Below are 15279 nucleotides of genomic sequence, written 5' to 3'. Positions count from 1 at the left end.
GTCTTTAAAATCAGTATTAAGAATATTATACAGTTTTCATTATAATTGAATGTTAAATTGAAATATAAAATGATACAAATAGAAAAGACTATTGCAATAGCTAATAGCTTGATTAACACGCGGATTTACCAGGCCATACCATTAACAGAAGACGATTTAAATAAGTTTTAATTAGTTGTATAGGCAGCGTAGTGGAATATTATGCGAAAGCTGTTATAGCAGCGGTTTTAATGTAAGTAGCTTGAGAGCTAATTAATTTATAATTCTCAGTATTCTCTCCGTTTAAATTATTTCAGCGAATGTTCAGACAGTTTCATAATTTTTAAGGTCAGACGAGTTTACCGCTTCGCCGTTTTTAAAATCCAGGATTCATAATCACTTTCTCAGCATTTAGGATTTAAATTCTACATTCATTTTAAATACTTTAGTTAAACCATTTTTATGCTGCCTTAATGAAGTGTGCGTGCTTTGTTTTATTTAAACTACTTTATAAGCATATTATAGCGAAATGTTCCTGTAACATTTTTGTACCTACAGCTTGAGTCGGCGGAATTAAGAGATCGCCTACTGTATGAAGTGGGTGGTAAATTGCCAGCCGAGAAGAAGGAACAAGCGGTAGCTAACTACGTACAACGCGCTAATATAAAAAAGAATGCGGCTTTAGCCATAAAAGTCATGTACAAGAAGATTCTAGATATTCTTAAAAAGGTGACGGTGATCTTATAATTTGTACATTTTAAGTTAAGAAACTCATTGTACATTGGTAATTTATTTTGAATATTTGTGAGCCGAATAGTGGCAATGTGTAGTTAATTGAAAACACTAATTATAGGACTCATCGTACTTCACGGTAGTTTTGGAAGCGCTCAAACTCGACTGCAGAGCTCAAGGGAAATGTTTAATGGGCGCGACGGAAATGGGACAGCTTGCAATGGAGTATCTTGACGATAGGAAATTCGAATTTAGCAAACTGGAGAAGGAGATCAAAACAAATATGAAAGAAAGAGAAAGGACACTAAAATTGGTCCGGCGCGAAGTAGCTTATTTAACGGATTCCTTCCCTAACCTTATTCGAAAGGAGGTTAGTGATAGCATCAATAAAACATCAAGAAACCATTAATAATTATCTCATCTTTATCATTGCGGTTAAAATAGTTTAGCAAATGAATTTTTTTAAATTTGACTGTTACATTATATTCTAAAATTTATTATTATTAATTAGAAAAACATCCCGCCACAAGGTATTGATAAGTAATTATATACTTTAGTATCTACGACTAAACATCGATTTGATTTATCAAATTGATTTGACTAGGCTTAGGAAACTATTTGTATAGAATTATTAATTTGTATTTTATACTAATTCATCCACAAAGTTTGTCGGACAGCAGCGATTAAGACTGATTGACTATTGCAAAATTTTGTGTTAAAATTTTAAGATTAAAATTTCCCAATTGCTAATAGCCGCAAGCGAACAAACCTTAGATCATAATGGCTTAAAGCATACAAACAAACGTTCATCACTTGTTTACTCTATGTATGCGCACTCTAACGGACAAACATTGATATGGAGACGGTTTATGATTTTTACTTTTTAAATGAAAGCAATATTTACGTAAGCAATTTTTATTTTTACAAAAATATCGACGCGAAAAACCAAATAGAAATCGGATATGAAACGAATATGTTTTTCCAAAGTGCATTGAAAATTGTTTCAGCTTCAAACAATTCAAAGGGTTTGCGGAAAAGCTTTATTGACTTTATATTGAAATATCATATTGTTCATGAAAAAAATATATGTTGTTTTATCCAGTTACACCTTTGTAGGAATTGTAAACAAAAATATTTACTCTATATACTTATAATTAATTACTATAAATAATTGCAAGAACAAAAAATATACGACTGAAATATTCAGAATTTTTTTTCCATTTTTCACAATTTTATTTACACATCCGGCGCGGCGTCTTAATTTAGTTATTTCTAATGTTTTTTTTTATTTAAGAAATGAGTTTTAATCCTGGCTTACATGATATGCTTATCCAAAATGAATATTTAATTGGTATTTTTATCGCCAGGAAGCGACTAATTTAGACGACCTCTACGAAGATGAAGACGCTGGAAGCAAACACTCAGTGCATTGGGAATTGGAGGAGGTTATGGGCATTTGCAAACGTTTACAAAAAGCTACCCTTGTTCCGTCCTTTGACAAAATACTACTAAGGTCAATATCCCACTTATTGATGTACTACTATCTCGGTTACGAGTCAAAAGAGTCCTGAAATTTATGTACTCGGAATTTCAGAGCTCAATAAAAATAAAAAAAAATAAATTTGAATCTCCCTCGCTTAACAGCCTTGTAGAATTTTACACTCTCTGTAGTTTCGAACTAAACCCGTGTAAAACGTTCGAAAATTCAATCACTTAGCCTATAGCCTGTCTGAAATTAAGGTGCATTCACTTTTTAATTTTTCTAGATGACGAGGTTCCTTTTTGATATTTTTTAATAGCTCTTCGAGTATTTATTTTTAATATCTATTAAAAAAGACCTCACCGTTGTCATTCTTTAAACAAATATGAAAGTTTTTACGCCTTCAATCTGTAAGTATACCTTTTTTAATAGTAAAGTCAATTTAACTTTCGAATTTTGTGTAGGTTAGCTCGCAATAGCCTGCGGATAGCAATGTTTTCAAACACGTCTTTTTGTAAGCATACAATTCGTCCCGAATTCGTTTGAGAGCTATAAAGCCGAGCAGATAGAGGACTTAAAAAATCCACCATTGTATATTTAAAAAAAAAGCTTCGCCTAAACGATACGCTTTGTTCATATAGACGTAAAGTACGAGTATATCCGAAAATCAATATTCTTGATTATATATTCTGATTCTTGAGTCACGATATAAATTATTATATAAAAGGAATACATTTAAAACGATTTAACTTTTTTAGATTCTTGATGGAAATAATATCTAATGAAATAATATTTAGGTAATCTGTGATGATGTGTATTTCAAATACGGTATCTATACGTTTAATTTTAATTTAGAGGGGAAAATGTTTTGCCAATAATAATAAGTAAGTATTTCGTTCTCGTCAAACTTTTAATATGAATTGGAAATTCCGTACCTATGTAGTTAGAAGGCATAAAGCTTAAATTGGAAGTTATTGTAGAAACTTTGCAGCGGAGTACCAATTGAAAGATTTAGCGTAGATTTTTAGTAGATATAAAATTGTAAATAACTTTTTTGTAAGTTCTGTGAAACTTTTGATGAGACGTTTCTATACAAAAGACTCCGTGTAGAGCATGGCCTTGTACATGTTTGTTTAGATAATTTATTTGTACTCAGGAGTCAAAAGGTGCATACATATATATTATACTTATACAAGAGTGATTTAAATTTTATGAGAAAACAAGATTTATATGCTAACAAGAGAAAACGCGTCACCTTGCATTACGAAGAAATCCTAATGATTAGCGTCTACTTCTTTCGGCATATGAAACCTTACACAGTACACATAGTCAAAGGTTATTTGATTGAATAGAGTGCTATGCACAAAGACGTGCTTTATTCTTTGTCTTATTTAAAATACTGCATGTTTTTGTGCATAAATCAGTGTACCTAATAGAGTTAATTAATTATACAATTGCATAAAATGGAACAATATTTAAATATTTATTTGCATTTACGAATCTCACAACTCTTTTCTTGGGATTGCAAATATCTTCGAAGCTTTCCTGGTAAAGTATAATATGTAAGCCATTAGGTCGGATTAATATTGGAGTGTAGCGTAGTGTTGTGGCGTGATGCCTCACAGTGCATCAGTTTATCGAATCTATAAATGTGTTTATTTCATGGTTTAGTTAAGTATTTGGTACCTACAGTTATTTTTGAAATAACTATACCAAATGCCAATTCAGTGATCTTTTAATAATAATTTTCAGATGTAATATGTATATCTACATTTTATTATGTATCATTATTTCTATGTAGGTTAAATTTAGATTTAACCGTCTTTTATAGAAAATTTTACATAATATGATTACCGTTATTCCCGCTACAGCCAGGGCTCGAGTCGCGCGGCCGGCAGCATGTGCTTATCCATTGTATGGAGTGCCATATCGTATTTCCGCTCCTTACGCGCTCTTTTTGATTCGATGTAGCACAATCCGTTGTGTTTTCATCGCTCTACGGGGCGCTTAAACTGTTCTACACTGGTATACATTTTATCCGTTGTTAGAATGGAATAATACCTATATACAATTTATACATCCAGAAAATGTATTCATGACTTTGTAAGCGAAATTTCTGTGAAGAGCTATATTATGTGTATTTCTTTAGTTGCGTTGTGTTCGAGATGGGCAATTCCATAAATATTTTAAATTGTGAATAGATTTTCGTAAGCGGACCGTTTATTTATTTTTAGAAATTTAGAACGAAAATACAATTATGAAAAGAAGTTACCGCAGGGATATTATATATGTATATTTTCTTTACGTTCATGAAGATAAAACTATTATCTAAGATTTGACTGTCTCGATTGCTACGAAAGCACGCGGTCGCGTCCGCGTCCTCTACGTTTTGCGAAAATTGAATTTATAAAGCCAATGCCGGAAACTTATGTCTCTTATGATCAATTGAATTGGCTATTTAGCAGCCGATCGTCTAACCATAGTATATATTACGATTTAAACGCTTGTGCACGACCAATAAGTTTATTTTTTTACAGTGCAAGCTTTATTTCATATCACATGAATATCTCACGACTCACGTCTTCGTAAATGAAAACATATTCATGAAACAATAAGAATCTATATGCATATATTATCTTTAAATTGATAGGATTCACGTGTAGGTACACTTAAAAAAGGAAGGAAGGTAGGAGTACAATATACGACATGCGCCTATGTAATAATAACAATACCTCTTGAGAAAACTAGAAAATTCTATTCTATACTTTTCTTACAATAAGGTTCTTCAGTATTTCAAATATCTTAGAGCTTGCAATAAGTTTGTGTTATAAGACAGCTTGAATGATATGCATGTATTGCATTTATCTATGTAGGTACGTATATGAGAACGTAGGTTATTATCTGCTATTCTCTTTATGGAATACAGTACCTAATATCAATTTGTCGTCTATTGTCATATATTTTCATGCTTTAGCTATTAGGGCGGCCGTACACGGACCGCTTCAAGCAGTTGAGACCGACCGCTTGAAGCCGCGACCGCACGGTGAACTATAGGCATTCATTCATCGCCGTAGACATGACGGCTCGAGCCGTCGCGACCGCTTCAAGCCGTCAACTTCATGACGAAATTCCACCGTGCCGTTGGCGAACTTGAAAATCAATGACTTGACTAGTCAAAAAAATCAACCGCTCAAGCGGTTGGTAGCGACGGCTCGAGCGGTCAACAACCGACGGCTCGAGCAGTTGACGCCGACCGCTCGAGCCATCCGTGTACGTCGTTCAGCCGTTAACTGCTCGAGCGGTCCGTGTACGGCCGCCCTTAGGGTATTAAATTTAACATACAATATTTTTTTATTTTTCATCAAAATATATTTGGTATTTGCTTTTGACAAAACGCCGTTTAGTACCTTATCTTGATAAATTTTACATTTTACACTAACTCTAAAAAATAAATATTGTTAGATTGAAAGAGCAGCACTATCAGACGGAGCGGTTAATGATGCAGTTGACTTTGAATGGAACGAAGAGGGACGCCCTCATTGAAGACCGAAAACACGCCGTGCTGATGCTTGACTCCTTGAAGAATGTGGGACAGGAGAAAACCGCAATGTAAGTCGTATTACGCGTACTAACTTACACACTTTCAAAATGGGAATACTAAGTTATATTGATGTTATTAAACATACTTATGCATGCGATTTAATTTGATGTCCTAAATACATATTACACATATTGGAAACTGTGACATTAAATAAAATTAACCCGAACATTAATGCAAGATTAGAGAGAAATGACGGATTAAAATTATCTGTACTGTCATTCAATTTGTAGTCCATTTTCATTTCATCATCATACCGTCGTATACATGCCACCTACGTATAGTAAAAATAGCAGGGTGTATGCATTTTACGTTTGATATTGCACTATGAAATATCAGATCTATAAAGGGTAGGTGCAGTGCTCCATAGTCCGGAAAATACAATTATACTACGCTGCCGTGCAAATCGATTGTTGGATTACAGACGTTTCACTCAAGGGTGCCTTTTAACTGCGAGTACTTTCAGATTTACTTCATTATATATTTTTAAAGGTGACCTTTTTCGATTCCTGAAAGTGACTCGTGTGTAGTATATCCGTACTAAACTGTTGCACTAACTCTGTTAACTTGATGACATTTTCCAGAATTTCGAACTATACCTACTATTTTTAGATAACCCGTTTATTGGTGTGATCTAGTTTACCTATGATATTTTGACGTTTAGTTCATCGAAGCGTTTCGTGTAAAATGAACTTTGAAGTGCCGACACGTGTAACGGTACAAAGTGGACTATCGGAAATTCCTATTAAACGAAGTTAGCAAAATTAGTGTAAAATGATATGGTGCAGCTACGGCCCTAAAACTACGGGTAAATACCTTACCTCAGGTTTTATACCTTAATAATAGATGTATATTTATACAATACATATAAAGTTCTGTTGGCATAATAAGAACTTAAGGTTGTAAAGTAATTGTGGAAAAATATTGTACCGCTTCAGGCTGTATGATCTCAGCCTTCATGGCTTCACTATTGTGATCGCTTTATCGTGGATATTATTGAACTTATTTCATTCCTCGTTATCGGTTATTTCTGTCCATATCTATATTGATATTATTGATTTTTTATTTTAGTTTAATGTTGTAAGAATGTACGGATCCCACATTTTACTTACAATTACTTAATTATTGAATTATTGAAATGCAATAAATTCAAAACATAGACTATAGTTTACGGCGGGAACAATATTAATATTAATAATACGAGTTTGTGTTTAATTTAGAAATATTATGTTAAATGGAACGTAGAATTTTATATTGATAGTTAATTGCATTGAGAAAACGCAAACCTGCGAAAGGTGGTTTTAATGATTTTCAAAACTATAATTTTAATTATGAAAGGTAAAATAAATCACAAACCAGAGTGTTGGCTCGGGTAGAATGAGTTGTTATGGCGTCCATGCACGCAATGATTAACCCTACAGTCTTTATACAGTAGTCGCGTGGTCTACGAGTGTAATCCAGTGATACAAAATTGCAAATTTCTAAAAGTCTTATTGCTTTTTTTTATGTTATGGGGAGGCAAACAAGCGGGCGTACTGCCTGGTGGTAAGCAGGTTGCGTCGCCCATAGACCATAACAAAGGTTATGGTTGTTGCCTACCAGAGAGAAATAGGAAGGATTAAGGGATTTGGAAGGAGTTAGGGAGAAAGGGGCGAGGATGGGAGGGATTAAGGATAGGAGAGGAGAGAATGGGTTGGGGATAGGAAGGGATGTGGGCCTCCGGACCCCTCACTCACCGTACGACAGTAAACTGTCACTATGGCGCTGATATTCTGCGAGGGTGTGGTACCTTCCCCGGTGCGAGCGTGGCCCAGTTCGTGCCGAAGCATGCTCGACTCCCACTTACATATGCTTCAGCTATTTCATCCTTCGTATACTCTAAGTTGAATAATTACCTACTGCATGCACTCAGCGCGGTGAGAACTGAGAAGGGTGCGCGTGGTTGTGCAACAGGAGATCGCTACGTCTACGTTCGTATGCCGCGCGATCAACTACGTAAGTTTTTTGTTGTGACTGTTTCATTTATTTTTTTTACAAATATTATATTGTGATTTTATAAATAATGTTACCGACTTATAAATTATTAATTTTATAATTTATTTATTTATATTTGCAGGTTAAAATAGAGTTATTTAGATAATTATGGACAACAGATGAAAGAGACTGATCGAGGCTTGGTTGGCCGAAGACCATTGTCGTGATGATCTTGGTAGCGACTAGTTAATTTCAGATAGTAAAGAAAACCATGTAGAGAAGCAGCAAATTGCGTCTGGCACCTATTTAACAACGAAAAAAACGTCTTGCAATAAAAAATGTATGTCTGGATCTATCTAAAGGCAAAAGATTAAAAATTATGCGTTAAAAAAATGACTTTAAATTAAGGATATTTTCCTGTGCAGATAAGATGCGCACTAATAAACGCAACCACTGCGGCCATCCAGACAGCCCGGACTATAACCGAAATAGCATATCAAAGAACCAACTATACTAAAATTCTCTCTTGTCAACGTTAATACCTCCCATACGAAAATTAATAGATAATAATAGAATTATGTGATATTACGACTGAAAAAGAGGCTTTTTTTTGAAGTTGTTTTTTCTAATCATAAAAGATATGGATTGTATGTTTTATTGATTATTTTAAATAGAAAATATAAATTAATGAATATTTATAATTAAATGAACAGACTAATTTATTTGTGTACTTTTTTTGTTTTAAAAATGGTAATCCCTTGTAGACCACGCGACCTCACACATCACTTTTAGGTAGGTACGCAACTACTGTAGGGTTAACCTGAAAGTTATTTGTACTGATAGCCTTGTAGCACGTAGCCAAGAAGCTCTCCTATACGTACTGTTATTTACAACGTTTTTCATTGTACATTCAATACTGCATATTTTATTAACTTATAAATTGTACATCAACTTTAATATACAATTTGGTGGCAACACATTAACTAAATAGACTAGACCTGCATCTGAATATAAAATGGATTGCTACATTTCCGTGAATTTTCATCTGAAATCATATTTTAAAATTGAATTTACGCTTTTCAGAATACATTAAAATTTTCGTAACTTATTTAATATTTCGTTAAAATATTAAATTATAAGCTTTTGTCATGGTCACTCGCATTTAATCATTTTAAAAATTTAATCAATTTTCATTTGAAATTCGCTTTACGTTGCTTTTAATTTAACCGAAACATGTTGCATCCAAAATCCTCTGTTTATTCAATATTCGTAGGTATAGTAGAAACTTAGCAATCGGATTTCCTAGTGAATATTGCAACTGCTCTCTATGTTGTTTTTCGATACTGTTTGTATTTTATGTTTACATACACAGTAAATATGATTTGCAATGTGCTGTCAAACGATTCGGGGAATTTGAAATCATGATGTGTCTTTGATGTGTAGGTAATATCTGTTGATCATAGATTGATTTCGTATGTTCATATTATGATTTTTAAAGGAAATAATTAATACAATTGTTATAAAGTAGCAAAACAAGAGTTCGTTATATGTGTTGATTACTTTGGATAAAACTTACAGACTAAACGTTAACTAACACGAACACGAGACGTGACGTTAAATTTATTAGTGTCGCTTGAAGCGCGGCGGAAAGAGAAAAATATGAATTTTTTTCTGGGAAATAAATGATATTTTATTACCTAGTTATTATTATTATAGATACATATGATTTATGATCAATGTTTTGTATAATATGTATAGAGATAAAGCTTGATAAATAAAATGCAATAAGAACTATAAAAAAAATTATAACAGTTATTCATCGGGCCCAATAATTATAGATAATCGCGCCATTATATGAAAATATTTAACCGCATATACTTTAGTTGTTTACCATACACATAACAACACTGCTATTAGCTTATTTCGCAACATATATGTTTCGGGTTTACAAAAGGATTTGAAATTTCAGGTGAAAGGCAGGGATTTCAAAATATGGTATTGGGAGTTTTATAACGAAAAGTGCCAGGGGCAGTTCGGAGTAATAGTTCGGGGTGGCCTTTGAAATGTTCTCACACCCACACAAAGCTTTCACACTGATATTCCGGCAATTTATTTATTTTACACTTTATTGCGCAATCACTACTGTATAAACAACAAACGAAGTACAAAGAGAACATCCAATTTATAATGATCTGTTGCGTTCGCACGCGATAATTTTACAACTGCAATAAATAAAACGACTTGTTAATAGCAAATTATCTGCAGTCGTTACTTATTTTAAATGTAATTTAGAATACGTTTAGTCTATATTTTCGTTTAGATTGTATTAAAGACATATCTTAAAATACAAAAATGCAGTATACGTCTAATCTTCTCAGTCCCGAACACAGTTTGGTAAAACCAAAATCGGAAGTAATGAGAGATTCAATCCGTTAATAATCTTCATCGAATGCAGTAGTCTTCCCAACTAGAAAATAGTTCCGTAACAAATCCGTTGATAGAGTCCAGTGAAGATGAACTAGTTGAATTAAATCTAAAGATCTGTGCGGCAAAGTTAACTGATAAGCAGGCGGGCTGTGAACTCAGAACGAGACTTAACGGATAACTTGAACCATACATTCTTTTCAGTTTCAATTTCAATTAAATGTTAGTTAAAAGGAGTGCTAAATGAGTTTTCGAGGAAGCATGATATAATTCAAACGAACTATTACTTACTGCATGAATTTATGAACATTAAACAAACCACAATTGCGTATGTCGTAGGAACACCGAACAATATGATAAAAATTGTAATAGATGATGTCTAATGTAAATGCGATATTAATTGAGAATTATCTAACTGGAATTACAAAATACTTCACTATCATTTCTGTCTCGCGCTACGAGATACGACTCCGTAGACACTCGAATATCACTAGTTTACCGACATTTTTCAATACAGAATATGATTCCGTGGGATATCCCTGTCGTTGTGATTGTCGAAAGACGAGTTTCGATTAAATTATTATATTCAAGTTCAGTTTCACAGAGTTGTCTATGTACCTAATGTTATGTGATATGCTTTAATGCAGCTCAATGACATTTCGTTTCTAGGAATTAAGCTACGAAGGGCACTGAAAATTGTATATTAGAGCGTGGCCGGCGTTCGCTCCGTATTTCTGTTTGCGTTTTGAAATGCGCATGATGACAGCTCTTATTAACTTTACTGGGAAATTGACGGACGGGTTGTGCCCGAGCAATCCGCGTAGTGTATGAAATTCGTAGAAATATGGTATTCAATAAATAAGGTAGTAATCGGGATGAAATGAATTTCGAGAAATATGATGTAGAGATGGCATATATTAGTATTCAATCTTAGTAATAATATTTTAAAGCTAGTTCGTTACATTATAATATAAAACAGTAAGTATGTCCCACGATTTGTTTAAAAATAATTATATCAAGTAGAAACAAAAATGAAGCGGGAACTCTTGAATATTTGGAGTCAGGGTAAAATTTCGGGAAGAGGGTATAATTTTAGGGGAAAGAATTATGTCTTTAGCACACCGTTATTACGATCACCAACGAGATTTTTAAGGTAACGTGATTACAAATATTTTTAATCATTCGATTGATATGTCATTTAAGTTTAAGGTGGGTATATACAAAAAAAAGTAATGCAATTTTAGTTTAAAGTTATAACAACTTTAGGATTAATTATGTAATATCTAGAAAAGTGAATTTTAAATTGTTTTTATGAATTATTTTATTGAACTAAGTACTATCTATTATCTCTCATATCGAGAATATAACATTCAGAGCGAATTTAGCCTATCGATCGTCGTTGCCCATTGGTATGGAATCCCGAATTATGTACAGTACTCCAAAATTAATAATGCGCATGCAGATCTTGTTGCTAATTATCGTATTTCCAGAAACACCCGAATCACCCCGAATCATTGAATCGTAAGTGTCCTAAACAATGCACTTGCATCTTGCACCTTGTTCGAAAGAAATAGGAGCCAATTCAGAGTCATACACAATCGAAGACAATTCGGGCGGTAGGTGACGGTAGCCTGTCAGTCAAAAAAATAAAAAATCCGTCAGTCGTCTTTATATATTGGTGGTGACCGGACGTATTCTCTTTGTGTGGAATTATACAGAACCCTTCTTGGCTTTGTTTTCAAATGTGAATTAAATTTTGTTATCTTATTCAAATAATAATAATTTATTTTGTAAAATAGGTAGTTACTATACTTACATTTTTCATGTATTTTTTAACATAGAAAAATACCTAATTTTCATATATAATAATAAGTACTAGAAAAAACATTAGAAAATAATTTTTTATAGTACCTATATTACTTAGTAGATACATAATGAATTCTACAACAAATAAATAAATATATGCCTAACTCGGCGTATACTATTTTCTTTCAGACAAATTATTCTTGAATGGATAAATTTAAACGTGGAAAACCGCTTAAGTCACAAGCACGGCAAATGGTATTTAATGTGTACCTGTATTTCTTAAAAGAAGCCAATGTTTTTAAAAGAGACCATGATGGTTATTTTAATGAAGTTCAGAATCGTGTCACAAAAGCTACAGGAATTTCACGACAAACTTTGGGTAATATCTTAAACGAAAAAAAAAAAAAACCAATTGATGAAATTTTCCACACCGAAAAAAGGAAAACCTAAAAGTAGATTTCGGCTGGGACTTGATGATTTCGACTACTGTGTAATTCGTAACATGATATATAATTTTCAGTTGACGCTCAAAGAACTACAAATAATTTGAGAAAAAAGTTGATCGAAGCTATTAATTTCAGAGTGTGCAGAGACTTTCAGACTGGTCTTGAAAGAAATGCAGTTTAGTTTTATGAAATCTGAGAATAATAGACGACTGGTCATGGAAAAGCATGATATACGTTTGAAAAGAATCAAATATTTCATTGAAATACAACAATTGAGAAATTCTGGTCGAAACATAGTATTTATGGATGAGTCATACGTACATACATCACATACGAAGAGTTAAACCTGGCAAGGTAGCAGCAAAAAAAGTATAAAATAACCCATTTGCAAAGGAGAGCGAATAATTATTGTTCACGCAGGCAATGATTAAGACTTCGTACCAGGGGCTCTAATTTTACAAAAAATGTGTCGACTCAGAAGGTGACTATCATAAAGAAATAAACGCGGAACGTTATCAAACTTGGCTACGCAAACAATTGATTCCCAACTTGCCTCCTAACAGTGTGTTGGTAATTGACAACGCCCCATATCATAATAAGCTGTCTGTAAAACCACCAAATTCAAACACACCTAAACCACAAATGATAGCTTGGTTACAACAACACAACATTCCGCATGACCCAAAAAAACTGAATCCCGATTTGTATGACATTATAAAAAGACATAAAGAAAAATATACAGAATTTGCTATGGACCATATAATGGAGGAACATGGACATAAAATTATACGATTGCCACCATACCATAGCCGAACGAACACGTAGCCAAAAAAAATATTGCAATGACTGTCACGTCAGTAAAAGATGATAAGTATATTAGAAAAAAACAATAATGTAGGACCAGAAGAATGGAAGTGTGTGATAATGCCGTTAAATGCGAAGATCAATACAGAAAATTTGACCAAAGCATCGATCGTTTTTCCGATGAAATGATTATTTTCACAGGTGATAGCAGTAGGGAAAGTGAAAGTGAAGAAGAGCAGAATGATAATGAAAGTTCTGATGAAAATATGATGTCAGAAATGCAGATACTCCCTGATTCTGATTAATCTTTTTGTAATTATAATTGTGTGATGATCAGTGTAGTGTTTGTGCAGTATAGTAACTATTATAATGATAGTTAAATAATATATGCACATACACTGTCTTGTGCACACGGATGGTGGGGCGCGCTCCCGACGCGATCGTAGTTTAATTTAAACCTATGTTTTAAAACCATTTTTTTCTTCTAATATAAACCTTATGTTATTTTAACCTTCTTTATTATAAAATTTTCCAAGTGAATCAATCCAACAAAGATATTATATTCGCAAACGTGTGGTTACCCTCGCTATTTACTCACATGGAATTATCTAAACAAATTTCGTTACTTATAAATCAATATTTCTCTCTTTTAGCACATAGCATATAATTCTACTTAATTATGCATAAAGAAACTGCATTTAACCACTCTATATACATATCGTCTTCGGATACTCACGGAATATGACAATTGCCGCACAGTAACGAAGATTTCTATGTGCATTATCACTTTGGGAGTACTGTATACACTTGCGATTTGAAATACAATATGTAATACTGGTTCTGCAGAAATATCCACACAAGACACACATTGAAAGGTGAAGAAAATTGAATCTGCAAAATGTAATAAATTTATGTTTTTTTTAATAGCTTCGACATCGATTATAAAACGTATTTTTTACGCCTTGTTTTTGTAACATTAGGGTGAAGAAAATAACAAAATTTATTTTACTTAAAATGTTTTTAAAACAGGTATATCAATGAGAAAAAACAGCTTAAGGCAGAGTTCGAAGCCGAAGATAGAGAGGGGCGTAATTTGACGAAGGCTTTAAACGAGAAAGGTCAGCTGATAATCGAAATGAAGACATCGTTACAGCAAATTAATCAACTTTTATCAAGCGTGGGTATGTGCTTTTAATTTTGTTTAAAAATAAATAAATGAAAAGGTCAATTATTCTAGACGTGACAGTGACATCCGTATTGCTGACAAGTACCAATCGTTGTTCATCCGCGACAGATTTTACTTGCGGAGGTGTCTTCCGAGCGAGATTACATTGTAAGGAATTGTTCATCATGGTTATTTATTCATACCGAGAGATTTATGCGTTTCCCCTGGCACCAAGAAAAGTGTGCGCGAGATAACTAGATTGTTGAAGCACAGCAGAAAAATAGATTTTATATCAATGTACTCCAATATTTATTTCATTAGTGCTTCTCTCTTTCTCGTTATATCTGTAGTCGTTAGATATATTACACGACATCCGCGCTCCGTACTTCTCGCGGAAATCAAACTTCCGATGAAGTAGAGTTTGTCAACGCTGGCGTCTCGGCGCGAATAATTTTCCGTTGCGAGTTCGGAACGAGCAGGAATTACAGATTAACGTGTTTAAGTCACGCTGCCGTACATTAACGCGTGGATAAAATCTGATAAACTGTTCCAATCGCAGTGACTTAATACCTAAAACCCGATTTGGCTCCAGCGGAATTTAGCCGCAGGCAAGTAGTATTTTGAGAACATTGCGTTATCGCTGGGAAGTGTTACTGCACATTTAGTGACACAGCTACACACGGCCGTCAACTAAATTTATCTACGATAATTGTCTGTTAGTAAGAGTTTAACAAAATCAATTTATTAATAAAATATTGTGTATTGTGACGAAGATTAAGGATCTACAATTATGAACCTATTATTTAATAAAGTTCATAATTGAATCCTTTAGTATCGATTACATAGAAACAATAACTAAGTATCTATTAAT

General features: G+C 33.4%; 1 protein-coding gene across 1 annotated transcript in view; it reads left to right on the top strand.

Moving 5' to 3' along the window:
• Positions 1-15279, top strand: part of LOC123705074 — a 28106-nt gene that overhangs the window by 5954 nt on the left and 6873 nt on the right. The window contains exons 4-8 of the mRNA XM_045653669.1: positions 538-708; positions 833-1081; positions 2079-2224; positions 5654-5800; positions 14273-14424. Of these exons, the coding sequence (XP_045509625.1) occupies positions 538-708; positions 833-1081; positions 2079-2224; positions 5654-5800; positions 14273-14424 (865 nt within the window). The remainder of the gene's footprint in view (positions 1-537; positions 709-832; positions 1082-2078; positions 2225-5653; positions 5801-14272; positions 14425-15279) is intronic.

Source organism: Colias croceus, chromosome Z (assembly GCF_905220415.1).
Source record: "Colias croceus chromosome Z, ilColCroc2.1".
Taxonomy (NCBI): Eukaryota; Metazoa; Arthropoda; class Insecta; order Lepidoptera; family Pieridae; genus Colias; species Colias croceus.
Note: the sequence above shows the minus strand (reverse complement) of the source record. Positions and strands in the feature narration are given on the sequence as shown.